General features: G+C 39.4%; 8 protein-coding genes and 1 non-coding gene across 12 annotated transcripts; 2 read left to right on the forward strand and 7 right to left on the reverse strand.

Annotated features, from left to right (window-relative positions):
- The first annotated feature begins 1,586 nt into the window (after window positions 1-1,586).
- Window positions 1,587-4,304, forward strand: LOC105952995 (uncharacterized). Its single transcript, XM_012976606.2, has 7 exons — window positions 1,587-2,085; window positions 2,328-2,504; window positions 2,587-2,736; window positions 2,898-2,999; window positions 3,088-3,158; window positions 3,255-3,322; window positions 3,708-4,304. The coding sequence occupies exons 1-7, from the start codon at window positions 1,891-1,893 to the stop codon at window positions 3,944-3,946; spliced, it is 1,002 nt and encodes a 333-aa protein (XP_012832060.1). The 5' UTR covers window positions 1,587-1,890; the 3' UTR covers window positions 3,947-4,304.
- An 892-nt stretch (window positions 4,305-5,196) lies between these two features.
- On the reverse strand, window positions 5,197-6,108 carry LOC105952800 (uncharacterized). The gene is made up of 2 exons (XR_016033853.1): window positions 5,773-6,108; window positions 5,197-5,561 (listed from the first exon to the last, which is right to left on the reverse strand). It is a non-coding gene; the product is annotated as an uncharacterized LOC105952800 (transcript).
- A 507-nt stretch (window positions 6,109-6,615) lies between these two features.
- On the reverse strand, window positions 6,616-7,978 carry LOC105952721 (MIZU-KUSSEI-like protein (Protein of unknown function, DUF617)). The gene has a single exon (XM_012976302.2). The coding sequence runs from the start codon at window positions 7,785-7,787 to the stop codon at window positions 7,005-7,007; it is 783 nt and encodes a 260-aa protein (XP_012831756.1). The 5' UTR covers window positions 7,788-7,978; the 3' UTR covers window positions 6,616-7,004.
- A 315-nt stretch (window positions 7,979-8,293) lies between these two features.
- LOC105952720 (F-box/LRR-repeat protein At3g26922) lies at window positions 8,294-10,319 on the forward strand. Of its 2 annotated transcripts, none has more exons than XM_088824089.1 (4): window positions 8,294-8,448; window positions 8,681-9,454; window positions 9,669-9,812; window positions 9,892-10,319. In XM_088824089.1, the coding sequence occupies exons 1-4, from the start codon at window positions 8,401-8,403 to the stop codon at window positions 10,195-10,197; spliced, it is 1,272 nt and encodes a 423-aa protein (XP_088680215.1). In that variant the 5' UTR covers window positions 8,294-8,400; the 3' UTR covers window positions 10,198-10,319. The 2 variants fall into 2 exon arrangements, with proteins under 2 accessions (XP_088680215.1, XP_012831755.1); XM_012976301.2 differs by having other exon boundaries at window positions 8,298-8,448; window positions 8,681-9,568.
- A 43-nt stretch (window positions 10,320-10,362) lies between these two features.
- LCD1 (reticulata-like protein, putative (DUF3411)) lies at window positions 10,363-12,897 on the reverse strand. Of its 3 annotated transcripts, none has more exons than XM_088824090.1 (8): window positions 12,693-12,897; window positions 11,962-12,620; window positions 11,766-11,864; window positions 11,462-11,682; window positions 11,272-11,341; window positions 11,073-11,152; window positions 10,892-10,956; window positions 10,363-10,753 (listed from the first exon to the last, which is right to left on the reverse strand). In XM_088824090.1, exons 2-8 carry the CDS (start codon window positions 12,511-12,513, stop codon window positions 10,560-10,562), a joined length of 1,281 nt encoding a protein of 426 aa, XP_088680216.1. In that variant the 5' UTR covers window positions 12,514-12,620; window positions 12,693-12,897; the 3' UTR covers window positions 10,363-10,559. The 3 variants fall into 3 exon arrangements, with proteins under 3 accessions (XP_088680216.1, XP_012832059.1, XP_088680217.1); XM_012976605.2 differs by having other exon boundaries at window positions 12,715-12,893; XM_088824091.1 differs by lacking the exon at window positions 12,693-12,897 and having other exon boundaries at window positions 11,962-12,647.
- Window positions 12,898-13,107: 210 nt separating this feature from the next.
- Window positions 13,108-16,099, reverse strand: LOC105952991 (putative receptor protein kinase ZmPK1). Its single transcript, XM_088824799.1, has one exon. The coding sequence runs from the start codon at window positions 15,931-15,933 to the stop codon at window positions 13,465-13,467; it is 2,469 nt and encodes an 822-aa protein (XP_088680925.1). The 5' UTR covers window positions 15,934-16,099; the 3' UTR covers window positions 13,108-13,464.
- A 78-nt stretch (window positions 16,100-16,177) lies between these two features.
- On the reverse strand, window positions 16,178-19,241 carry LOC105952990 (putative receptor protein kinase ZmPK1). Its single transcript, XM_012976600.2, has one exon. It carries the CDS (start codon window positions 19,010-19,012, stop codon window positions 16,511-16,513), a length of 2,502 nt encoding a protein of 833 aa, XP_012832054.1. The 5' UTR covers window positions 19,013-19,241; the 3' UTR covers window positions 16,178-16,510.
- Window positions 19,242-19,522: 281 nt separating this feature from the next.
- On the reverse strand, window positions 19,523-21,506 carry ABCG23 (ABC-2 type transporter family protein). Its single transcript, XM_012976604.2, has one exon. The coding sequence runs from the start codon at window positions 21,504-21,506 to the stop codon at window positions 19,569-19,571; it is 1,938 nt and encodes a 645-aa protein (XP_012832058.1). The 3' UTR covers window positions 19,523-19,568.
- On the reverse strand, window positions 19,523-27,379 carry LOC105952992 (serine/threonine-protein kinase ATG1c). Its single transcript, XM_012976603.2, has 13 exons — window positions 26,779-27,379; window positions 25,848-25,968; window positions 25,692-25,750; window positions 25,329-25,393; window positions 24,532-24,625; window positions 24,377-24,457; window positions 24,180-24,288; window positions 23,825-23,897; window positions 23,382-23,695; window positions 22,913-23,271; window positions 22,323-22,566; window positions 22,136-22,206; window positions 19,523-22,036 (listed from the first exon to the last, which is right to left on the reverse strand). Exons 1-13 carry the CDS (start codon window positions 27,037-27,039, stop codon window positions 21,818-21,820), a joined length of 2,070 nt encoding a protein of 689 aa, XP_012832057.1. The 5' UTR covers window positions 27,040-27,379; the 3' UTR covers window positions 19,523-21,817.
- Window positions 27,380-27,982: the final 603 nt, after the last annotated feature.

Raw genomic sequence — 27,982 nt, forward strand, 5'->3', positions numbered from 1 at the left:
CGTGACCCATTTTGACATTAGGACCATCCTCCTTATTTATTGGTTTCTGGTCCACGATTGAGATTTTAGCCCAACAATTTTACCCTCCCGCCTTGTTTGGTTAAGCAAATATTTATTTCTTACGTAGAAATTATATTTATAGGAAAATACATGCAAGTATATATTTTTGGTATATACATACATGTTTGGTGATAAGTATAAATGTTAAGTCGTCGTCATGCTCACGCTCTCTATTCTCTCTCACACAGTCAGTAAAATTAAATGCAGGACTGATAAATTCTTTTTCTCTCACACACAGTAATTACACGCACTGACTCATGATAAAGTTTCACTTGGGTTGGGTTGGGTTGGGGAATGTGAAAATTAGGAGGTGATGGCACCTACAGCTACCTACTGTTACTTAAACAAAGATCTGAACGTCACCAGAAATCTTTTGCTTGCGCATACATACATACAATTCATTTATATAAATATTATTCATTTTACACACTAAAATACAAGCATACATGTCTGTGTATGTATATATAAAAATAATACATATTGTCCAGTGTACATTTTATTTTATATTGATTTGTAAATTATCGCGGAATAATACTTTAATTAGTAACATTTATTTCAATTTGCTGCTTTTAGTAAATCGGCCAGGTATTTATTTTTTATGTTATGCAGAAAAAGTCGTTCCTTAATCGTCAGCCATAGATTAAGTCCTTGGAATTTGCATTTGGACGTTGATCATGAAAGTTTGGGCCCCACAACTGTTAGTAAAAGGCCTCAAAACAACCTAGACCACACGTAGCTACTCGTAGGCCCATCTACAGGCTATCACTTTCCCACTTTCCAGAGCAGCACAAAGCCACACCTCTTTCTCTTGCCAATTACCATTTTACCCTACATAACACAAACAAACCAAAAATTCACAAGTGAACCCCCACCCCAACACACAGCTGAATTCCCAATCCTACCCCTCATTCCCCAATAAATTCAAAATAAAAGAATGTATAAAATATTTTCTCCGACCTTAAACAAGCACAAAACCTATGTCCTAATCTTGATTTCATTTTGTCAATGATTGGATTCTGGTCAATTTATTCTTCATCATTTTTAACACGAAATTGGTTCCGTAATCGATTTACCCAATGCCTATTACATATAAAATAGTCGAAATTACCTCAAAAAATCGAAGCGCAACCCTTCTTCAAGCTTGATTTCAAATTTTTGATCTTTTTTTTTCGGTATTTGCAGTTGGGGGGTTTTTGGATTTTTTTGGAAAGTTTTGGAGTTTTAGAGAAATAAAGTGTTTTTTGTTATAAACCGTGAATAGCTAAATTTTACGGTTTTACCCAAGAAGATTGTGCACAATATTTTTAATCTGAATAGTAACTATTTCAATTTGGACTGGGCATCAAATTGCAAGCTAGTCCTTTACTATTAGTGGATTAACAGCCCAAATTTCCATTTATTTTTAAAAACTATTATTTTTTAAAATTGGCTTTATGTTTGGTTTTTAATATTGGGCCGAAACAAAAATTAAGAGGCCCAAACAATAAGTCGTGCTTTCGGGTTCACTCGTAAAATCGTTAGTCAACGCGGCCGAAACTTCAATTTTTCGAAAAAAATATTCGAAGTAATATTCCTTCGAACCAATTAGACCGGACTGCACACCGTTCCCATCTAGGGTTTTTACCAGACCATAGGGTTTATTCACACCATCCCCAAAATATTAGAGAAATCAAAACAGAAATGGCGGCCTCAATTGATTTCTGTTCCGGCGCTCCCAAATCGGATGATCCAATAGCACGATGAAGATTTTGGGAGATCCGTAGTGTTATTTGGGCGAGTAGACAGACAAAAATTGTTTTTTTTTTGTTTTTTTTAATTATATTGGAATATATGGAAGCTAGAGTTGGGGTGGAAGGCGGCACCGCCACTAGGCAGTTTCTACACCACCACAACTCACGGCCGCAACAGCAGCAGCCGCAAATATCGCAGATTGGTACGGTGCCGCAGCTCCTCGCCGGCGGTATCGCCGGAGCTTTCAGCAAGACCTGTACTGCTCCCTTAGCTCGACTCACAATTCTCTTTCAGGTTTCTCCCTTTTCTTCTGTTATCTTGTATGAAAGATGCTCGATTTGGATTTAGGAAAGTGAGAAGAACTATAAAATATAAAGCAAATCTGACTTAAATTTATGCTTGAAGTGCTTGAAGCCAATCGCATTTTCTAAATAATTCAATTTGAATACTTTCATAATTACAACCCATTCTTCTCTCTTTTTCTTTCTATATTGGTATGTTTATATTTTAAATTGATTTTCTTGATCTACTGTTAGGTACAAGGCATGTATTCAGATGCTGCAACTATGAGTAAGCCTTGTATATGGCGCGAGGCATTGCGGATAGTGAACGAAGAAGGTTTTCGAGCCTTCTGGAAAGGGAATTTGGTTACTATAGCTCATCGGCTTCCTTATTCTTCAGTCAGCTTTTACGCCTACGAACAGTACAAGACTGTGAGTATTTATTACATATTTAGATGTGAATTGCATCTTTGCGTGTGTGGCGCTCTTATTTATATTAAAATCTTTTTTGCAGATTTTAAAATCAATGCCGGGCCTTGATGGTAGTGGAGGAAATCCACATGCAGATATTTTTGTGCACTTCGTCGGCGGTGGCTTGGCTGGAATAACTGCTGCTTCCGCCACGTACCCTTTGGATCTTGTCAGAACACGGCTCGCTGCACAGGTGAAAATGCTACTTATGAATGGATTTTGTTTGGTGGTGGTTCCTTTTCTAGATTCGCATTTGTCTTCTCGTTTTGGCGGATTATGCTTTTTATTTGAATTTATCAGTCTTCGACTCAATTTTTTCTGAAAATTTTCTTTCTTTGCTCTGCAACATTTTAGAGGAATGCAATATATTATCAAGGCATAAGGCATGCAGTTAACACTATATGCAGAGATGAAGGTTTTCTTGGTCTGTACAAAGGGCTCGGGGCAACATTAATGGTAATTTCTTACGACTTTCTTTGCAGGTGTCCTATGCACTTGCTTCTAGATGATTCTGATCGTTTCAGTTTCTATTTTGTGGTTGCAGGGTGTTGGACCCAGTATAGCAATAAGCTTCTCGGTTTACGAGAGTTTGAGATCCTCTTGGCATGCTCGAAGGTCAAAACTGAGACTAAATCATGATTTGTTCGTACTAAATAATAGTCTGTACGATTTCTTCATTTATGTGCTTAACAATTTTTGATTTTCTTTTAGGCCCGATGATTCTACTGTTGCGGTAAGCCTTGCTTGTGGCAGTCTTTCTGGCATTGCATCATCAACAGGTGGGTAGTTAACTACTGCCAAATATTTATACAACGCCCTTATTATCTAAGTATATCCCTTTTTCAATAGTTTAAAGCGTCTCCGATTTATGATTCCACAAGTACAATTTACTATTATACTTGTACTTAAATCCTAGTAAAGCAAACTCTAGACTTCAATTTTGTCTGTCCGATTCCTGATTCAAAAATTATCGAGCTAGGAGCTCAAAATATTATTTACGAGATTTTTCTCGTGGAACTCAAAAAATAAAGCCGAGCTCGACATCACTTGAAAATAGAACCCCACTTAAATCAATATGAATTCGCTTATAATTTGACTAATTTTATCTTTATTCTAATACCTAAAAACAATTCTATTAACGCGATGTACTCTTATCCTTTGCAGCAACTTTTCCCTTGGATCTCGTGAGAAGAAGAATGCAATTAGAAGGCTCTGCTGGTCGACCTCGAATATATACTGCTGGATTGTTTGGAACATTCAGACACATTATCCGCAGTGAAGGCTTCCGTGGGTTGTACAGAGGGATTTTGCCAGAATACTACAAAGTTGTACCAAGTGTAGGGATTGTTTTTATGACATATGAAACATTGAAGAAAGTACTATCAAACGGTCCTTTGGGTTAGTTAACAACAAAAACCACCAAAAAGGGTGCCTCGAGGAAATATTTGAGTATCAGTTTTGATTTAAAAATGTAGGGCTCGTTAGTTATAGGTAGATACGGTTTTTTTTCCGTCTATGGCAATGGCCAATGTTTCAATGTACAGGCTATTGATAGTGTCGTAGTTGGCATTAAATGTATTATTTGAGATGATTATTTATTCGGTTTTTACACTTTCTTTAGGGCTTGTTTACGAGCATCATATTGATGATTTGTGTCATCATAAAGTTTTGTTGAATGGATTTGTATAACAGTGTTTACAGACTGATAAGATTATTTGAGCTAACATTTTATTTAAAGAATACAGTGCTCTGTTCGAACTATCTTTTACGCAATGTTGACATTTTCCTTTTGTAAATTGTCGATGTGGAATAAGTGTTCACATATTCCGTGGGAGTGTCCTCATATTTGTAACTTATCGGGTTTTAAAGCAATGTATTCTGATGTGAAAGTCCGATTCGATGCAAGTATTCTTAACTTATCTTTTTTTAAAAGCCTGATTAGAGATTCAGTTGCATCAGATTCTGCTTTAATTGGTTTACAGTGATGCTGAAGATTAACAAAGTGGTGGTGATTGAGATGTAAGATTGGAACCATAGCATATTCCTTGATCTCTAGAGGAATCAATATAACTAATTGATTATGAACATGTAATATTTCTTGCAGTCAAGGATCAAATATTGTTGTATTGTTGTCTGAGAAAAAGAGAGGTTCCTTCTTAATCATTGGTTAGTGAAGAACATAATCAATCTACGATGATTAATTAAGGTGGCAGCAGCACCTTATCATTGTGTATTATTATATATAATATAAATAAATATAACTCTTTTTATACTTGAGGAATTTAATATTGGTGTTTTCTGAGGCATTATATATACTCCTCTCCCATGCATATAATAAATCATCAACCAATTTTATTTTATTTTTTGCATGAAAAAATATCTACACCTCTTATCTATTTTCTCTAATTTTACTTTAGATTTCTTCGTGCGAATAATAATATTTGTTAGTGAGAATCGGGTAATCTGCATCCTGAGGTTTGTACGATTACTAATTTACACTCATTTTGTGTGTCATATAGTCCTCGGGCGGCAGATTATCCCATTCTCACGTACACCAGAAACACAAAATCTTCGATTTTTCTTGGAGGTAACAATTTTTTTTTTTTAAATCGACTATATGTGGACGATGTTTCTGCGTTATGTCGGAAGAATATGTGAACTAGCAGGTAGTACAATAAATTTACCTGTTATATATCAAGATTCATTACAAATCCAAATAACCATGCTATTATTATTACAACAATTTATTCTTTCTATACATTCTTTTATCTCTGTATTTAACAACATGCACGCAGATAGAAAACGAGCGATTTTGACCACTCATTCAGCAGGTTTCTGAAGAGGTACGACTACAGCTTCTTCGATGGCGTGAGATAATTCATCGCCATCTTTGAACAGAAGGAATACAATCATATCCACACAGAACATTATATAGTTTTCATTTAAATGCGTAATGCAAGATCCAAAGTCTTTGCCAACCACACAGTGCCACGTCGGACCGTAAAATTCATCGAAATTCTGCGCTACCAAAAGACGAAGCGTGTGATTTGTCGATTCCAACAGCTTTCCAAAAATACAAATTAATGCTAAGCAATTTTTTTTTTCTTCCTCCGGGCCATCTTTATTCTTGAAGTTTTAAGACCGTTTTCGATATCAAAGAAATAACGAAAAGAAAACCATTCTTGAAATTTCAAAATTATAGTATTAATAATAATAATCAATAAAATACCTTTTTAAGGAAACGTGCGATGGATTGAAACTCTGAAGACTCGTGTAGATCAAGTGCCTGGTAAGCCAACTCCATTGCACGATTCGACAGAGCATCAGGCATATCTGTTTCACGCACTATTGCTTTTCCTTCTAACATTTCGAAAAGATGATTTAGTTTATCTATACTAATTTTGACTTGCGAGCAAAATTATCACAAACCAAGAAAAATTTTCATAGTGGCAGCTAAAACTCATACTCCGTTCGGTATTTAAAATTTCAATTTTTTATTTTATTTTAAAATTTCATCGAGAAGCATATGGCGTAAAAACAGCTGTCTGAATGCAACAGCTGTAACAAAATATCTAAAATAGTTCCAGATTCCTTGATTAACTAGTTAATGCAGACAAATTTCTTCGTGAAAGAAAATGCGAGACAAGAAATGAATTCGAGACAAATGATTAAAACGTGAAAGCGATGTCACTGGCTGTGTGTTAGCTTATACCTAGAATCGATAACTTTTTTTGGGGTGATCGAATTAAAAGTTTGGAAAGTGGTCCAATATTTGAATGAGAGGACTATAATAAATGTATTATGCTACCTACATATATAGTTCAAAATGATTTAAAGTTATATATGTAGAAGATGCTAACACAACATATTATATAACTTGAGGTGAAGAATATCCAGCCCCACTAAAAGCATCACCATCATTCAGAATTTAAGGAATATATGAACAATTCATCAAGAATCTTGAATTATTATGCCCTAATTTTAACAACATATTAATATTAATTACCATAATTAATCATAATCTTCAAAATCATTCTGTGTTTAAAAAAAATGAAAAAAAAGACCATCATCATCAAACAATGTAAACAAGTTGTTTAATTGCAAATCAAATAATGTAAACAAAATAATGCTGCTACGTAAAAAGAAACGGAAAATAACTAGCGAAAATCGACACACGAGAATAATCCCGTCTTACGTTCGAGGAGATTAAATCTACACTGTAATTAAGCTAATCCTATCTTATATCTAATGTAAGAAAAACCACAGTTTTTCTCAGCCTTGGCAAAAGGAAAAAATGAATTCCCAGAAATCAGAAAACCCCAAATTTTCTGATTTCATACAAAAAAAAGAAAAAGAAAAAGAAAAAGAAAAATTGACATTGATAATTCCTAGATTACCCCTAGTGGGACCCACCATGAAATTTCATTTAGTAACTGGGGAAAAAAGAAGCCTTTTTTGAACCTATTGAGATCGGATCAAGAAAACACTGAGTTCTTGACCCGGACCCTCACCCGGGTTGATCAAATGGAAAGACTCCGAGTCGGCGTTCCCCACGATGAACTCATAGTTAGCCCGCATGTACATGATCTCCTCCGAACCCGACCCGGGTTCAGACCCGAACCCGCAGGGGAGCACGCCGGCGCCAACTGTAATATTCTGCATGGCCTTGAGCATGAGCCTGTTCTGGTGGGTGGCCTTACGCCGGACGGCGAAGCCAATCTTTCTCCCGTTGCAGAAGAGCGTCCATAGAGGGACCGAGTGCAAGGGGCAGCGACTCAGCTCCGAGTCCGGCGACTCGGCGGCGTTGAACTCGAGGGCTATACGTACGAGCCCGCACTGCATTTCTTGGATGAGGGTGGAGGTGGAGATGGAGAATTCGATTAGGAGGGTGGGTTTGGTGGTGAGGCGGTCTTGCTGTATGCAGAACCAGACGTGGCCGCATCTCCGGTGGCCGAAGATGGTTCCGATCACCATTGTCCGGGAGGGTCGCGGCGGGGCGTACGAGGCGGCGGCGGCGGTGGTGGTGGTGGGCGTGGAGGGGGAGGAGGGAGGGGAGAATTCTTGGGAGTCTTGATGAGGTTTATCGGGATTGGGGAGGTCGTGGAGATCGTCGCGGAGGGAGGTGCTCATGCGTTTCTTGGTGGCGGTGGCGGCGGCGGCGGCGGGTGGAGGGCTTGGGGAGGTGCGGGTGTGGTGGCCGAAGCAGGGGAGGAGGAAGCGGCGGAGGGCGTTGGCTTTCGTCATAATGTTTTCTTGAGGAATGAATATTTGGTTGAGAAGAAGTAAGGGGTGTGTGGGTGGGTGGTTTAGGGTATTAAATAGTGGTAAGCACTCAGGAAGAAAAATGGCGGGAATGTGAAAAAAAAAAGTAGCCGTTACTAAAAAGGGATGATTTGAATGAATGTTTGCTCTGCTCTGCTTCTGCTTCTGCTGTGATTTCTATTCCGAAAAGGAGACAAATTATTGAATGAATGCTCTGCAGAGATAGAGATTCAGGGGGTATTTTTTATCAGGTGTACAGAGACTGAAAGATTCCAAGGTTTGACCGTTGACCAGGACCTCTCCTCACGAGATTCAGCCACGTGTCATCATTTGGAATACGGCCCCCCAGCAAACACCTTTTTTGATTAGATTCTCGTATTCGTTAATATAATTAGGGGGTAAATTACAAACGCATCTGAGATGTATTGTCAAATTACTAAAATACCCTCAAACTTGGGTTAAAGCCCAAATTCGTGATGGACTAAAAATTAATCTTCCATATATGCATGAAAAATAATCAAATCCATCTTTTTTCCTCTCAATTTATTACACCACACAGAAACTCAGTGTTTGAGGTCCAAAGATACAAGCTTTAATGGCTGGGAAGCGGCTCCGACTTGATTCCAAGTTTCAATTGAACAAGGTTTGCTCATCGCTTGTATTTTTTCTTTCTTTTCTCATACCATAATATGTTGTATGCGTTCTCCGGCATGAAATCCCTAATCTTAGGTTTTGTGTTGATTATTATAACTTAATCAATGACATAAACTATATCTAGGGTTGTGTAGAATTGGGATAGTGGATTGCAAAAAAATAAAAAAATGTTACTGTTCCTTAGTTATGAATTATGATGAAGCACTATATTTATTTGATAGTGTAATAGAAGATCGAAAGGTGATAATGATCGGATTAGTCAGTTGCCGGATGATATTCTCGTTGATATCCTATCTTTGCTATCGGTGAAGGAAGCTGCACGAACTAGTGTTCTTTCTTCTCGTTGGGTAAACTTGTGGAGACATACCTCTTCTCTCGACTTTCGTGCAGACGCTGCACTAGCCAGGATTAGAAAAAACTGCAAAAACCGCGATTTATGGAGTGAAGAGGGGCGAAAGTACGAAGAATGGGTGAATCGGGTGATCGGATCACACAAATCGGTTACCTTGAAAGAATTCAGGGTATGTTTCGATTTGTGCTTTTCGTCTCAGGAATCAATCACTCGGTGGTTTGAATTTGCGTTTATGAGACATGTTCAGAAGTTGGATTTGGACTTTTCTGTACTAGCTAGGTATAAAAGATTTACAGAGACACATTACACTCTCCGAGAAGAGTTCCTCACCCGAATTAGTGGTGGAAATTCGTGTATTGGCTTTAAATCACTCAAAGAATTGTCTCTTAAATGTCTTAATGTGACAGGTCAAGCTATTGAAATTCTTTTACGCATGTGCCCTTTGCTCGAAAAGTTGGTTGTTCATCGCACAACTAAAATATCAAATCTTGAAGTTTGTGGGCCATCCCTCGTTCTAAAACACTTTGAATTGGTGTACTGCTTCGGTTTAGAATCTGTTAAGGTTTCGGCGCCAAATCTTATTTCACTTATTGGTCTGAATGCCGATGGTCTCTTGCTTGGGAATGTTCCGATGCTTAAAGAGGTAACTGTTAATTGCCTGCATCACTACGTCTCTATCGAAAAATTACTTCCTACACTTTCTTGCTGCATTTACCAATTGGAGATTCTTACCTTGATACTTAAGTCCTACCGGAAGGTTAGACAATTGAGGTTTTTTTTTTTTTTTTTTTTTAATTGTTTCTTGTTTTGCTTTGACATAATAATAGTAATAATGCTCTGTACAATGCTCTGTTTAGTTGAAAAGTGTTCTACCGACGTTTCCTGAACTGCCTAAGCTGAAGAAGTTGGTCGTAGAATATTGGTCAGACGGCGACGAAAGTCTTATGGGACTGACCCATTTGATAAGGGCATCTCCAAACTTGCAGGAATTTGTTTTAGAGGTGAGTTTGCTTTCGTATTTCTAATGTTATGGTAACACATAACATTACCTTTAGTTGACCTTTATTTTCGCATGTGCAGTTACTGATGGGGAAACCTTCGAAATCACATAGAAAAGAGAAGAGAACGACACAGTTGCCTCACCATCACCTTAAAGTTGTTAAGTTATGTGGGTACGACGGCCGCTCGAGTAAAGTGGAATTAGTTAGATACATTTTGAAGAACTCTGTTGTGCTTGAGAAAATAGTTATTGATCCATTAGATCCAATTATGCGCGGACTCCAACTACGCCTTAAAGATTTAGAGAGACTACAGACAGCAAGGCGTTGTGCAAAGCAACAACTTGAGGGGCGGGTACCTCAGCACGTTGAATTGGTTATCCTTTAAATTAAGACTTAATTAAATGAAAAACAATAAGTTGATTTCGTGTGTTTATGAATTTAATTTAAGAACAATTAAGTTGTTTTGATTTATTACTATGTATGTTGGTGTGCCTTTTTCCTATTACATATGTCATGTATGTTTGCAATAAACCAAAAACAGAAAGGTAAATTACGGCCATACCCTGAGGTAAGGTCAAATTACGAAACTCAAGTCAAACAATACAACAGTAATAAACAGGTCAACGCAGTTTATTATCAAGAAGCAAAAGATATCCGAAAATGGGGGGTGAAATAGTTGCCCCCAAAAGAAACACTGATAAAGATTTTCAGACAGGAGTACGAGAATGCTTTCTTTTTAGTTTGTTTTTATTGTACACCAGACAACCTAGCCCAGTCCACAAACTGCATCCCACCGTAGACGTTGTTCGCAAATCTCACCCCGACTGTGAAAGCTAATGCAATAGGTGGGACCCGCTTCGCCATTGGAGATGCTTCGACTACTCGCTCCAGCCCGTTGATAATCTGATATCGGGTGTTTGACGACACTGCCAGAAAAATACCTGGCAAAAAAGAATCGGATCAATATAATAATAGCTTGTTTGTTTTTTCTCTACCGATGAAAAACAGATGATGGGCAAATGAATCCAGGTGTGTATATATATATATATATATATATATATATATATATATATATGTACCCCAAAGAGCTGCACTCTTTATAAGTGGCGGAACTGGAATGTCGTCCTCCGATTTTTTAATGCTCCTGAGGGAAAAAAAAAGGAGAGCTTTTATCAGTGACTTTTCGATTTTCCTGATGTATTGTATGCATACGTATCTCTAATGTATGCATGTGCATGCTTCGGTTTATAGAAAACGTACCTCTTGGCTGTCATTATTAGGTTTGCAATCCCTTGACCGATAATACCACATCCGAATCCAACAAATCCGTACATAATTCCCTGAAAAACCATGCAGATTATTGCATTATGCAACACAAGAAAAGATGCAATGAACACACACACAAAAAAAAAAAAAAATCACTCTTTGATAACGAAAAAAAGAACGTAGATTCCATTACCTTGTAGAAATAGGTTCCGATTCTTTGATTTACCGAGAATCTAGACCCGGGCGTTTCTGCTTCAAATACACTATAAACATAGCATTTGCAGATTAAAATCAATTACGAAACTTACCCAATAACCGAAAAAAAGGAAAATCAAGAACCATCAAAAAAATAAGGTTTTTGTAGTTTACGAAGTAGAATATACCTGCTAGGAAGTGCACCGTAAGCTCTCATCATACGGCCGAAAATACCCTGGGAAGAAGATGGTTGTCCAATTCGAGCATATGGAGCTAACATACCAACTAGGGCAACATTAACTACAACACCAACTAGAAGATCGGCAGTATACAGTTCGAATTCTGCCCAGAAATCATTCCCTCTCTTTTGGACTTCCGCAAATGTTGCACAACATGAATCTATTACAATCTATAATTTCAACAAAATAAACCGACCAAATCAATCTATAGCCGAAAATACCAAAATCACATTAAAGAGCAATCTTCACGAACCTCTGTTCCAATCTTGAAGAGAAACGTAGGATCGGCCAACATTCTGTTCCTAAGCATGCCACATGACCTCATTAGAAATCCGAGCGGCCAAACAGAACCCTAACATCCCAAATTTCGAAACCATCATTATTAAACCAAAAATAATTACAAGATTCTTGAAATATTGAAGTAAAATTCATCAACAACAAATTTATACCTCCAATTCCAAATATCGAAGCAGAAGAACTTTCCTTAACCCCACAGTTTTGGCGGCCTCCAACATATCGGCTGGAAGACTTGCCCCTCTTGCCTCTGTTTCTCTAATCACCTCCTCGAATTTCAATAACGGCCCAAACTCCTTTTCTTCATAGTCATCACCGCTATTATCTCCGCCCCCTCCACCGCCACCGCCACCACCACCTCCGCCACCGGAAAACTTCCCATTGCCGCCATTCCCGCCACCGCCATTCTCACTATCAGGTACAGAGTCGTAATTCATTTCCATAACCTTATCATCTTTTGCAACGAAATCAATGTCAACTTGTTCAGTGATTGTTGTCACTGCTGCTGCATTCGATTGAGGCTCGGTCCCGGAGGAATTCAATGAATTAACAATAACAAGTCTCTGCATTTTTTTATTGTTGATATTGGTGCATTGGAGTTTAGCAAAGGTGAAACCCTTGTTGGGGCTAGTGCACCTCAACAAAACGGTGTCGTTTAGCAAATTACTGAAATGGGATATTCTAATACTTGATGAACAACCCGCCATTTTTATGGTAGAATCAAGCAACCTTTACTGAATAAAAAAAACTAATGAAAGATCGACAAATTGTAGTGAACTAATAGCTCCAATTCTAACTCCGGGTGGCAAAAATGCTGCAAAAAATTAGAATAAATTCATTTTCTCAGAAAAAAAAAAAAGATGAAACTTGAAGAAAAATATCACACATTGGAGAAAGTTAGAAAACACCTGGCGGCGGGCGGTGGCTTCACTCTTTCCTTGTGCAGAAAAGAATGACAGAAACGGGATCGGAGCGACGTCGTTTCCTAGTGAAACACTACTTCAGTGTGATTACTGATTACTGATTTAGAAGTGGCGGCTCGTCAACCATTCGTTAAGAGAGTTTCCCACGTGTGGACAATTCACACGCGTGTGGGATTAGTAGTAGGGTTTCATCTTCTTTTTTTCACATATTATTTTTATTTAATATTGTTCAATAATATACTATTTTAATATTAAATTGAACAAATTACGGCCATCTTTGATTTATAGTTAAATTACGAAAACCGTTATCATGTTTGGGTAATTACAGTCACCACTCAACTATGCATTATCTTATGAAAATACTCCTACGAAAGTAAATTTAGGATATTAAATCGGTAAAATCGAACCGAAATTTCGGTACACCAACATTTCATACCGTTTATCGAACTGAATATACAATTTGGTTCGATAGATAGCCGAATTACATAAATTTTATTTAAAAGGAGGGGTGACTGTAATTACCCAAATAATAAGAGTTTTTTCGTATTGGCGATACATGTAATTTGCCCTATTTAATTTGATTAAAATAAAATACTATTCTATAATCTTCAGTATTTATTTTCAATCCTCAAAAAAAAAAGTATTTATTTTCCATAAAACTGGTATGATTTATTTTTTCAGAATTAAATTTATTTTCCCACATTATTTTTTTTTTTCTAAATTAAATAAAAAAACTCAAGCTTCGTGTTCGTCTTCGTCTTCACATTCCAACAACGTCTGCACAACAGACGCCATCGTCGGCCGCTTGTTTCTATCTTCCTCCACACAACAAACCCCCGTCAGAATCAACGCCGCCGCCTGGTTTCTACTAAATCTCCCCTCCAATCGCGAGTCCACAACACCTTCCACCCAGGCCGAATCCCCATTATTCATCCTCTCCTTTGTTTTCCTGCAAAAATTCGCCACCGCAGCCTCATCACCATCGCCGTCCTCCGCCACCCAATCGTACAATCTCAACCCCCTTACCATTTCCAAAATCACCACCCCATACCCAAACACATCAACTTTCGCCGTAATTGGATGATTCAACGCCCATTCCGGCGCCATATACCCCTTCGTCCCACGAACCCTAGTAAACTCCGAACCTGGCCCTTCTCTCTGCGACAGCTTCGCCAACCCGAAATCAGCAATCTTCGGCTGAAAATCACTGTCCAGAAGTATATTCTCCGGCTTCACATCACAGTGGATTACCCATTCCAAACACTCATGGTGTAGATACGCCAAACCCTTGGCCGTCCCCACCGCCACCGCGTACCTCTGTTTCCAACCGAGATGGCTGCCGCCGCCGAAGATATGCTTGTCCAACGACAGGTTGTCGATGTATTCATACACAAGCAGCCTGTGCCTTCTGTCCGAACAAAACCCCCATATTCTAACAAGATTCATGTGATTGATCTTCCCGAGAGTACTGATCTCCGCAAAGTACTCTTCTTGCGCCTGATAAGCATCTCCCAATCTCTTAACCGCCACAACTCTTTCGTCCGACAAAACCCCTCTATACACCACGCCGGAGCCTCCTCTGCCTAACTCCTCCTTGAAGTTTCCGGTGGCTTTCTTTATCTCCGAGTAACTGTACCGCCTGAACTGGCTCGATATCATTTGGTATCCTGCCTCTACCGATGCCGGAACACCGTGCTTTCTGAACAAGAACCACCACCCTATGAGCACAAACGTAGCCTCAATCACTCCCAAAGCTGCAGCGAAAGAGTATACATAAGCCCATCTCACCCTCTTACTGTTGAAATCGTACATCGAGGGGGAGCCAACGAGAATCTCCGCTGCAGTCAATGCACAATTCGAGCTACTGGGATTGAATATATCAGGCTTTGATGGATCCACACTAGCGGGAATCTTGATGTAGATGCTACCTGGGAAGTCCGGTGAGGTGTAGCCATTGAGAAGTGCACTCTTTGTGTAACAATACCCGTTTCCTAGTAGCCTGTAGCTGAATGCCTGACAACGATAATCTTTCACACACGTATCTCTGCAGGTTTCGAATGTCAGAAGAGGAGTCCAATTCAGATCAAATCCGTAGAAATCTGTATGATGGATCTCCAAGAATTTGACTTTCTCTGAATTCAAGAGAGTTTCATCGAACATGGCCTTGCATCCCGAGTTCCAATCACTTGGATCTTTCACCTTGAATCCAGGCGGACAAGTGCACTTTATCTCGGGTGAGTAAACGCATATCGAGTTTCTTCCACAAATACTTTTAACGTTACAAGGTTGTATAAGAGCTTGCCATGTAATAGCCCAAAGTGATGTCGAATTATCCAAACTGTACACTCTGAGATTGCCGTCGTAGTCTATTGTCAGCCTCCTCTTTATTCCGTACCCCATATCGGAAGCGTTGAATTGCAATAGATCACTTGAAAGAAACCTGCCCTTTCGATCAAGAACCGCTATTCTGCTACTGTTATAGTTTGTTCTGCCATTTGAGTATGTACTAAGATCGGGATTCGGCCAGTAGATTGTGGATGTATCGGGGCTATCGGATATCAACCTCAGAACATTGTCACTACCGTAGTACAAATTAAAGTAGCCCGATCCACAATTGTCCATGCTTAATGCAGATGTCAACCTGGTATTCTTGGTCAGCAGTTGAGTAGGCAAAAGAGTGTCCGTAGGAAAATCGAAGCTTTGCCAGAGAATTTCGCCAAGTGGGTTCTTCAAGACGAGGTTTCCCGAGTCGAGAAGCTCGGCTGCCGCCACGTCAGTAGAAACAGTGTTCGTCTGCCACACAATGGCTTCGTCCACGTCTGTGAGCACCATTGTGCCGTCTCGACGGAGTGTTGCTTTCGAGCCCTTGACGTTGACGGGGCGGTTACGGTTAGCCGTCCAAACCACCGTGTGGCGGGCCCCGGTGTTAGCGAACCATATACCGAACCAGTTTGCATTGGTTCCAAGGCTGTAGAAGCCGCATGTGAATGAATTGTCGGGAGAGATGAGAAACTCCGATTCTTTTCCGACGGATATAGAATCGCCGATCTTTAAAGAAGACCGAGATCTTGAAATTGCAACGGGGAAAGAAGAGGATAAAAGGAGGAACAACAAGGAAAGATGAAGAGATTCAAGAATGGAGCTTCTCATTTTTGGAGATCCAGAGTTCAAGTTTGTGATATAACTGGATATATATGTATTCATTTCCAGGTTCAGCAGCTAGTGGTAAGCTTTTTAAATGGTGCGTGATTTTTTAAATATCAAGTATGGTGTTTACATGGTGTTTTTTGACTGTGTTGAGATGGACCCGGCGGCTCAAGATAACAATTAAAATAATCCAGGCGGCTCAAGATAACAATTAAAGCGTGTAATAATATATATTTATGATAGATACAAGGAAAGGATGGAGGAATCATTAGAAATGACCTGGAATTAGGGAGACCAAGACTAATAGAAAGTGTTTTTATTTCAGAAAATTTCCCATATTAGGCAACAAATGGGAAGACGAAAGTCATCAACACATTCACATGTATGGAGCCTTCTAGAAATTATTACGTGTGAATGTATTATTCTACTACTTTAATAATTAATACAGATTATATGCATTCGTTCTCTCCTAATCTTGCATCATTATTATAGTGCTTACGTTGATAGTACAAGCTATATTATGGTGCATCACATGCAAGAACCTTGGTACAATTTTGAGATTTTTTTAATAATATATATATATATATATATATATATATATATATATATATATCTGCAGAAAATAGGATTCACCTCAAGCTTCGTGTTCGTCTTCGTCTTCACATTCCAGCAACGTCTGCACCACAGACGCCATTGTTGGCCGCTTGTTTCTATCGTCCTCCACACAAGATATCCCCGTCCGAATCAACGCCGTCGCCTGGTTTCTACTAAACTTCCCTTCCAATCTCGGGTCCACAACACCTTCAATCCAAGCCGAGCCCCCAAAATCCATCTTCTCCATTGTTTTCCGGCAAAAATTCGCCAGTGCAGCCTCATCACCATCGTCGTCCTCCACCACCCAATCGTATAATCTTAACCCCCTCACCATTTCCAAAATCACCACCCCATACCCATACACATCAACTTTCGCCGTAATTGGATGATTCGACGCCCATTCTGGCGCCATATACCCCTTCGTCCCACGAACCCTAGTAAACTCCGTACCAGGCCCTTCTCTCTGCGACAGCTTCGCCAGCCCGAAATCAGCAATCTTCGGCTGAAAATCACTGTCCAGAAGTATATTCTCCGGCTTCACATCACAGTGGATTACCCATTCCAAACACTCATGGTGTAGATACGCCAAACCCTTGGCCATCCCCACCGCCACCGAGTACCTCTGTTTCCAACCGAGATGGCTGCCACCGCTGAAGATATGCTTGTCCAACGACAGGTTGTCGATGTATTCATACACAAGCAGCCTGTGCCTTCTGTCCGAACAAAACCCCCAAATTCTAACAAGATTCATGTGATTGATCTTCCCGAGAGTACTGATCTCCGCAAAGTACTCTTCTTGCGCCTGATAAACATCCCCCAATCTCTTAACAGCCACAACCCTTTCATCCGGCAAAACCCCTCTGTAGACAACCCCCGAGCCTCCTCTGCCTAACTCTTCCTTGAAGTTTCCGGTGGCTTTCTTGATCTCCGAGTAGCTGTACTGCCTGAACTGGCTCGATATCATTCGATATCCAGCCTCCACCGAAGCAGGAACACCGTGCTTTCTGAACAAGAACCACCACCCTATGAGCACAAATGTAGCCTCAATCACCCCCAAAGCTGCAGCAAAAGAGTATACATAAGCCCATCTCACCTTTTTGCTGTTGAAACTGTACATCGAAGGCAATCCTACTGTAATCTCAGCAGCAATCGATCCACACACCTGGCTAATAACGGGATGGAATATATTGGGTTTCGACGGCTCCAAACTATCGGGAATCTTGATGTATATACTCGCGGGAAAATCCGGTGAGGCGTATCCGTTGAGAAGTGCGCTCTTGACATAACATAACCCTTGTCCTAACAGCCTGTAGCTGAATCCTTGGCAACGATAATCTTTCAGACACAAATCTCTGCAGGTTTCCAGTGTGACAGGGCTCGTCGAATTCAGATCAAAACCATAGAAATCGGTGTGTGGTATTTCCAAGAATTTGACCTTCTCCGAATTCAAGAGTGTTTCGTCGAACGTGGCATTGCATCCCGAATTCCAATCGCTCGAATCTTTCACCATGAATCCAGGCGGACAGGTGCATTTTGGCTCCGGTGCATAAACGCATATCGCATTTCTTCCACAAACACCTTTCACATTACAAGGTTGTGTAAGAGCTTGCCAAGTAACAGCCCATAGGGATGTCGAATTATCCAAACTGTACACTCTAAGATTGCCATCGTAGTCTATTGTGAGTCTCCTCTTGATCCCATAACCCATATCAGAAGCATTGAATTGCAGTAGATCACTGGAAACAAACCTGCCCATTTCATCAAGAACCGCTATTCTGCTGCTGTTGTAGTTCGTTCTTCCGTTCCAGTAAATATCTCGGTCGGGATTCGGCCAATAGATCGTCGAAGTATCTGGGCTGTCAGATATCAGCCTCAGAACATTGTCACTACCGTAGTACAGATTAAAGTAACCCGATCCGTAATTGTCCATGCTTAATGCCGATGTCAGCCTAGTGCTCTTCGTCAGAGGCTGAGAAGGCAAGAGAGTGTCGGTCGGAAAATCGAAGCTTTGCCAGAGGATTTCGCCTCGTGGGTTCTTCAAGACGAGGTTTCCAGAATCGAGAAGCTCGGCCGCCGCCACATTAGCTGAGATTGTGTTCGTCTGCCACACGACGGAGTCGTCTACGTCCGTGAGTAGCATTGTGCCGTCTCGCCGGAGTGTTGCTTTCGAGCCCTTGACGTTGACGGGGCGGTTACGGTTGGCCGTCCAGACCACCGTTTTGGGGTTGGTTCTGGTGAACCAAACGCCGAACCAGTTTGCATTGGTTCCGAGGCTGTAAAAGCCGCATGTGAATGAGTTGTCGGGGGAGGTGATGAACTCCGATTCTTTTCCGACGGATATAGAATCGCCCCTCTTTAGAGCAAAATGAGATCTTGAAATAGCGATGTGGAAGGAGCAGAAAAGGCAGAACAACAAGATAAGGCTTCTTCTCATCATCATTCTTGAAAGAATTCTGTTTTGTGTCATAACTGGCAAATAAATAATCTGCAGAGATGGACAACTTAATAATGGTGGTATATTAATAATGTCAACTTGTTGCATTAAAATATGTAGTATATATGCATTATTGAAGCCTGTAATAACTATTTCATAGACTAAAAGAAAAGGATGGAGTCATAAGACATTACTTCCAAGCACCACATACAGAAAGCTGACTTTGAATTAGGGAAAATTATATGGTCTAAACCAATAATTTAGGCGGCATCAAATTTCCAAAAGACCAATACTACAATATATAATAGAAATATTTGTTTCTTTCAGAAAATTTCCCATATATATATATACAAATGGGAAGACTCCAGGTTATACAAGTCACAAAGACTTCCACATGTGTGGACCCTTCTAGAATACCTTCGCTGAAGGAATCGAATTCAGGACCACTTATTTCAAGGAAGCGAAGTCAGGACCGGAGAACACGAATTACTCGGGTCAAACGGGTCGAGGATTAACTTCTTCATGGCAATTACTACTTCAACAATTGATACAGATTTGTTTAGTCCTAATCTTACATTACAATTGGTTAGCATCCCAGTACAAGGTTGGCAATTCGGATTAATGAAAGAAAAACTAGTTTATTATTAAAAAAAAATTCGTAATATTACAATGTTGTTTTCGAAACCTTTCTCACAAGAACAATCCAGGAAAGTGCTCGATAAAACAAGAAAAAAGCCACCATAATCCCCACATTGATCCATCTTGTGTCTGTATCTAATCCTCTGCTCTTCAATATATCTCTCCCTGTCAGCAAACATTCAGATAAATTACCTCCAACTCCCCTCGAAAAACATTCATTTCTTTCACTCCAGTACTCATTAGTAACCAGTGAATCCAAAGGGTACCTATAGAGCGAAACATAGTACATGAAAAGCCAGTACTTTGGTATGAACTCCTTCGGAATGAAATACCCCGAAAACAGAAAGAATGCACCAAGAACAGTGCAGATTAACGAATTTCCAGAAATAAAATCCGGAGATATAACGCTCAAAAACAGCACCAATGAGCTGGCCATCAGCACTATAAGCCAAACGACGAGTGTGAAAAAAGCGAAAGCAGAAGCAGAGGGGTTCAGTCCCACAATCCAGTACAACGGGACGGAGAAAAGAATCGCGACAATAAACAGAAACGGGAAAAAGATTACGGTATTGGCAATTAGGTACGATGAAACCCTGTAAGAACCCCTGGATGCCTCTTTCATCAGAACCTGCCTTTCTTGAAGGTAAATGGGGAGAGCTTCCACTGTGGAAGAAAGAAGAAAACTCAGACTAAAGGCGAAAAGCCCTAACCTCTCTGTAACCCCCCCTTCGTCTCTTCGTACTTTCACGTAAACACTCGCTAAACCAAATCCTCCCACGAGAGCCTGCATCGTGCGAGCCAATAGTAGTTGCTTTGTTCTGTAAATGATCTTCCAGAACCTAGTACACAGTACTTTTATTTCGAACAACCTCGAAATAAAAGGATCAAACGATGTTTGTTCTATGTGCAATGTCGAATAAGATGAGGGATCATATAGTTCTTTTACCTCCACTTCAGATGTGTGGTTCTTAGTGTACGACTCCTCGAGAGTGGAGATGATTTCCATTGAGAACTCCAAAGGGTTTATCTGTGGTGGGATTTTGAAACCGAGACCTGTAATGGCTAGCTCTAGTGACTCGAGTGAGCCGTTGTGGACCACCGAGCCGTGAGAAAGGATCAAGAAGTTGTGTATATACTGAAGGATTCTATAACTCGGTTGGTGAATCGACAAGACTATGGTTCTTTGCCTGGCTCGAGCCATGGAAGAAAGCAGCTCAATTACTTGAACGGCTGAGCTGCTATCGAGCCCAGAAGTCGGCTCATCTAGGAGTAGAATAGGTGGATCGTGGATTACATCCACACCAATGGAAACCCTTTTTCGCTCTCCACCTGAAATACCTCGATTCTCTTCGTCACCAATGAAAGTATTGGCTACGTGTGTCAGGCCAAGCTCATGCATAAGGTCTTCGACTCTATTGTCTCTCTCTCGAGGACTGGTTTCCTTGAGGCGAAACTTGGCACTGAACATTAGGGTTTCTTTGACTGTGAGAAGAGGGAATAAGACGTCTTCTTGAGCTACAAATCCACACAGCTTCCTTAACTGGAGTTGGTTTGTTATTACGCTGTTGTTGAGGTTAATACACTTGGGATCAAAGTGTCTGTCTTTAGCCCTGCCAGAAACAATTCTCAAGAGTGTGGACTTACCTGTGCCACTTGGGCCGACGACTGCAAGAATCTCAGAGCTTCTTGCTGTGAAAGAGACCGATTTCAGAATATCAATTGGCTTCGTCTTTTTCTTCGTTTTCAGGCCGATGAAACTGAGGTTGGATATCCATGCACTTTGATGGATTGTGTAGGATAGATTAATCACACTGAGTTTATAAGGTGTTTGGTTTTGGTGATGTTGTGATGGGGAGTGATTGGAAGAGGAGGAGGAGGAAGGGGTGGTGGATTCCTCCGGCGAGGAGAAGAGCACGGCGGAATCATCTTCGAGGCTTGGTGGTTGAAAGCATGTTGTTGCCATTGTTGTAGAAACTTGTGGTTGAGTAAGTGATGTAAAAATGAAAGATTTAAAGAGGAAGAAGATTTGGGGGTTGGACCAAACCACGGATAACTGCTTACTAGTATGGGTGAAGAAAGGTGAACCATTAGTCAAATGTTTGGTGATCAAACAATAATTTCATTAGGACAAGAGTTTCATAATAAATAACTCCATCCTCACCCTCACCAAATTACTGTACAGAATAAGAAAAAAAATATATATACAATATATACATATATATACAGAATGGAAATTTTTTTATCACCAGTTCCAAGAAGGGCTAGAGCTGAGTCTCATCCTTTAAAGACAGCCACTCTCTGAGACCGTGAAACGCTTTGCCTGTTATTGAGGACATGGATGTAATTCTTAATACGATATCGGTCTGAATTGGTCAGGGAAAACGGAGGATTCAAAATGAGGCATGGGGCTTCAACTAACAGAAACAGTAATAAACGCGCTGCTTTTGAATAGGAAACAACAGCGCTTTCAGTATCACCCATATATTCGTCTACCTGCAAACCCATCCACAGTAAAACAAACTTTCAATTCTATTACACAATAAACGTTGGCGATAATTTTATGAGCAAATGAAGAGAAACAAGTATACTTACTGCTCCATGTCTGCCCAAAGCAAGGGCTGACTGGTACACCAATTCCATTGCATCCGGCATCTCTTCATTTCCTGAAATAAAGAAAATGTTCTTACTTATTACAGTCCTTGTACTGCCAGAGACTGGCTAAGAATGTAGGTCATAATAAAATCATAAAAGGAGAAATATCAAAGCGTGATATTCGTACCAGGATCTATTACTTTAGCAAGTTCCTCCGCATGCCCAACTTCATGAAGAAATGATCTCTCTATCTTTGAACAGATATCGAGTGGGCCCTCTTTGTCTCCAAAACTTGTAGCATCTTGGCTTGGACTCCCTTCACCTTCAGTAGCTGAAGCTGCATGGGTATGGCAAATATGCAACGCTTGCTTCCATATAGCAAGAATTACAAGCTGAACTGAAAAGGCTTCTAGTTGCTTTCCTCCCTCGATCTAGAAAATGGAAGGCACATCGATTAGCATAGATATCTTATTACAAATAGGGGACAACCTATGTCAGCAGAAAATTCGAAAATATGTAATGAGTAACATTTTACAAGCATATAATGACAAGTAAACGAGTTCCAAGGGATCTCTTTCTCCTATGCCATTTTTCATAGCTTGTTTCAATCAAAATATTTAGTAACAGTACTACATCAAGAAAGCTGTAACTTCAAAAATCTGGGTGGTTCAACTAACAATGACGAGAACTCCAGCAAAATATTTTAATACAGCAGAGAAGAAAGCTATCCCAGAGTTCAAAGCAATACTATTTCTGAATAAAAATTCTGAAAGTTACCTTGTCATTCACTAATTCAGTGATGGCAGCTGCATAACGCTGCAATGAACTGATCTGTGTAATATAGTCAGTTGATGGCTGCTCTAAAGTATCTTCTATATCCATTGATCCTTGTGAAATCCCCGGAGAAGATAGTCGATTTTCTAGACTCTCAGCATAATTAACTCTATCGGTTGCTCTACCAACTATTGGTACAGGAGCACTTGGTGTGGAGTTCACATTTCCAGAATAAAGAGGAGGGATACCAGTTTTCGATGAAAAGTGACTTGTCTTAGAAGCATGTGCAGAGGGCGGAAAGTCTATTTGAGGACCAGTGACAATCACATATTCCTCGTCGTTCAACTCCAGTGAATCCACGACTGTCAAGTCAATGCAAATTCGATACGAAAAAAAATATGTCTTAGCGAGATCAGCTATGTGTTAGGAAATCTACACTGAAAAAGATACGTCGATATAATTACATAAGTACCTTTTGGACGACTATCAAGTAAGCCAAGTTCTGTTGGTTTAAGAGATTCTTTGAGGTTTCCTTCTGAAAGCTGGCATTTCCCGAGACTGGACCCTTTGATTTCTGTTTTATGTGGGCCACCACTATACTTTGAAAATTCTGTTCTGTTTGCAACATTAGAGATACCTCTTCGACCAGACTTTGGATCAAGAGAAAAACCATACGTCGATTTCATGGTGGACCTCCTTGGGGAAGATGGACTGCCATCAGGACCACTGGAATCATCATCTAGACTGAACAGTAAGCAATCTTCTTGGGAATTTTGTGCTGTATATCTACCAGAAAGAGGAAACAATGTCATTGCCTATATATGCATGCAAAAGGGAAAAAAAGAAAGAAAAAACTACATTTCCAAATATGCAAACAGTTTGTGTTCTCAAGATAATGTAAACTATCACATTTACCTGAGGGATTCATCCGGCTGTCTCCGAGATAGATATGGATGGTTAAAAAATTCTTCATATGTCAACCGCTCCACTGTACAGACAAGCAATAGATGTAAAATTTACATAAAATCAAGAAGATAAAACCACAACTACTTACTACAGGAATTGATCAATTTTAGGCCATCAAATAATTCAGGATTCTGAACTTCGTAGAGAAAGATAGCAGATGATGGCATGTATCGAAAACCCACACAAGAAGTTGACAGCCAAAAACGTAATTAAGCTACAATGTAGCAGGCATTTTAATTGAGCTAAAAAATACCAAACAACTGCAGCATGTTCCATACATTTAAATGTACAAGATGTAGAAAACCTGGGTTACGCCGCAGTAGTTTTCTGCACAAATCCATGCAGTGGGGATCCAAATCCTTTGCCTCGGGTGGAAATTGCAATTGAGTTGACGTTATGATGTTCTGGAGAAGCTGAAGAGAACATTTGAAACATGATTTCATTACCAGCAAAACACAGAGAACTATTTTTAAATGCAAGAAGAAAGTGAGACAAACATACCTGAATTTGATTACTTCCTGTAAACGGAGTTTTACCAGTTACAAGCTGGAACAGAATGGTACCGACACTCCAGAGATCTGCCTGCATTATAGAACAAAAAGTTATTAGAGTTTTTATATTTGAGTGCCTGCTGAATATGTAAAACTGAATCTCACCTTAGCATCATATTTTTTTAGCTCCATAATTTCTGGAGCCATGTAAAGTGGTGAGCCACATAAGGTTTCTGCAAGACCTCTAGATGGTAGAGACCTGACAGAAGGAAAAGGAACATCTTAACTGCAAACTCCAAACTTAATACTGGCAATCAAGTAAATGTTTCTCCGTGGCTGATGCATGCGAAGGAATAAACACATGCGAATATTTCATACACATTACCCAAGCAAGAAAATTCAACATTATGAGATTCTAGTCGATAATACATGCACTTGAATATAAAAGATTTGGAGCAAATGATATCAAACTATTCCAATGGTGTAGATTTCACATACATTATAACAATCAAAGATATATCTCGATACAGTTGCTAGAGAATTCGAAAACCCATATTGATTCAAAATTATTCAATTTATTCCAAGTCTTCTAAATCCAAACAAAATTTTTAAGTCCATTTAATTGCAGACTTCTCTCAAATATCAATCATGCACTCGGCCATAAATAAAAGAGTGCATCATAAGAACATCACATATAAAAAGTCTTTCTTGATAAGAAAGATCAAAGAAAAATTTATACCATCAACGATTGGTTGCTTGTTACTTCCAAACTGGGTGCAGTGTATTCAAAGTTCAGTAAAAGTGGTACACAATGCTCAGTCAACAAACAAAAAGCCACGGTGCAACAACACAAATACTAGAATTGTATCTTAACAGAATCCACACAAGGATAATAAAAATGCCACCCAGAGCTAGTCAGGGATAAGGGCGGAGGGTCAAAAAGCAAGTACATAAGAGCATACCTTGCAAATCCGAAATCAGCAATCTTCAAAACACTGTTGTCACCGTTAGTGGAAAGGAGAAGATTCTGTTTCAGCAATCAGACAAGTAAATGCAATATTTCAGTTCATAAAACATATATCTGGAAATGGGCGTCAAGTGATGGAAACCAGCATAGATATTGATGGTAGTCATAGGAAAAATTAAGATATGCAAAAATGTGCATAAAGACCATTAATTCATCGCATGGTTGCTCTACTGTATTTATACATCTAATAAGAACTATGAACTGTAGATTTGAGTTCCAATGTTTCAAAAAGATGGCAATTGCCAAAATGCGCAAACAATGATGTATAAAGTTTTTTTTTTTTTTTTTTTTTTCGAACCTGCGGCTTCAGATCTCGGTGTACTAGGTCGTTTTTGTGAAGAACTTTTAGACCTTCCGCTGCATCAATCAGGATTTAAAATAAATAAACAAATAACCTCAGCTCGAAGTAGTGAAACAGAAGACATCCAAATAGAGACAGGACAAAAAGGGATACCTAGTTGCTGCATAAAATGCTTTGCAGTTTCCTCGGGGATTCTTCCTTGGCGTCGTTGAATATACATTGAAAGGTCACCTCCTTTGCAGTACTCCAAAACAATGTATATCTTTCCAGGTTCCTAGTTAGACACAATAAAACTTATTTATGTCAGATAACCTTCAAAATATATCTTCTACATATAGAAAGAATATTTTCTGTGGTTCCTTGCACCCGTACATAACATTTCATGCATGATTTTGCTTAAAATTCACGCACAACGTCATATTATCTTTTGCCATTCTATTAAATTCTATAAGGAAAAGCGAGGCAAAAGTAACATCACATTTGATACACGCCAAAAATGCCGAAGGACATTATGAATCCACGATAAACCAGAGATGTCTATAAAGCCGTGATTGGCCCAAAATCAACTAAAGAAATACTATATTTAAAACGCAATAATTGCATCATTAGTTGTGTTTTAGCAAGTTGAGTAACAACTAATAACTACCCGCTGTTATCTCGTGGAGTTGACGTACAGCTATTATCAAATGACAAAATCAGAACATAATCCACTCACTAATCACTGAAAAGTTTGCATCCCCAAACTGGAAATCACACAAATAGCCTATAACTGATAACAACACGGACTATGGACTACGACACGTGTTCATTTTACTCGAGTCTTAATCCCTTTGGACCCTCTCCCACACTATTCCAATAATCAGACCGTACCATACTACAAAAACCACCATGACAAACAGAAACAGCCAAATCGAAAGTTCATCACTCACCCCAACAGAAGCACAAAAAATGAGATTACTAATAATTCTAAAAAAAAAAGGAAAAAAAAAATAAAATCAACTTTTCACTTCACATCTTACTTCCAGATGTAGTTAGTTTGCTTAAAAAACAAAACGATAGAGAGAGAGAGAGAGAGAGCGCGGACCTCGATCATGTCGTGCAAACGGATAATATTAGGGTGGTTGACTCTCTTAAGAATAAAAATCTCCGATTTGAGGCTTTCCTGCAATTTGGGGTTCAATTGAGAGGTGACAATTTCTTTGATCGCGAATTCAGTGCCATGGACGCGGTGGCGCGCGTGCCACACCGTGGAGAACGAGCCCGCCCCAATCTGCCTCCCTACAGCATAATCCCCCACCACGTAATGCCTCCTCGTCGATTGCGCCATCGGGAAACCCTCGATCATCCACCTTAAGCTCAAAACCAACCGGAGAAAAAGAAGACTTGCTCGTGTTTTTGGTTGGTAAAACGAAAACCACTGAACCGCACAGCGATCACCCCTGGATTTATCCTCGAGTTGTTTTGCTGATTTGTTGGCTTTTCTGCTGTTTTAGCTTCTTCTTCTTCACTGAATTTCCGCTGTCGTTTATGGGTAAAGATATTAATGGAGGGATTTCGAATTCAATTTTTCTTTTTCCTTTTTAATTATATATGTTGCTTATGGTGTTTATGTTGGAGCCCCGGGGTTGTTTTGCTTAAACGATCGATATTAGGGAGTAATTATGATTTAAACAAGATTTTTGACTTTTTAAGTGTTGTAATTAACATTTAACATTATTAATTTAAAGTCGTGGTTTGGTGCTTGCTTGACGCCATGGTGTGCAAAAATGACAACACGCTTTTAAGTCTTTTAGTTTTACATGGTGTTTGATAAAAAAAGAAATTCTGGAAATATTTTAATTTCTTTGAAAAATAAATTTTTGAAGAGCTTAAAATATTTTAATTAAGTAAACCTTTTTTTATTCTAAATTAAAAAAATACCCCAAAATATTTTACTATATTCCAATACTCCACAAACATATTTTTTCCAAACTACAAATTCACATAATCAAATCAAAAAACTATTTAAAAAATATAGTAAATTTATTAAAAGAGCTATCAAATTTCATATATTGATAAAATAAATTATTTTATTTAATAGTTTCATGCATTTCTAAAATAAGTTTTAATATTGATAAGCATATTTAAACTTCAAAGAAGTTCTGGATATCATACTGAATAAGTGAGTTGGGCCCGTACTAGTGGCTCAATGGACCAACGGGCAGCCGATTATTATTGAGAGTGCTAGTGGCTCAATGGACCAACGGGTAGCCCATTATCCTGAGTGCTAAGTTCAATGGGCCGAAGGG

The sequence above is a fragment of the Erythranthe guttata genome, chromosome 10, assembly GCF_056151865.1.
Source record: "Erythranthe guttata isolate IM_541 chromosome 10, IM_541, whole genome shotgun sequence".
NCBI classification, from domain to species: domain Eukaryota; kingdom Viridiplantae; phylum Streptophyta; class Magnoliopsida; order Lamiales; family Phrymaceae; genus Erythranthe; species Erythranthe guttata.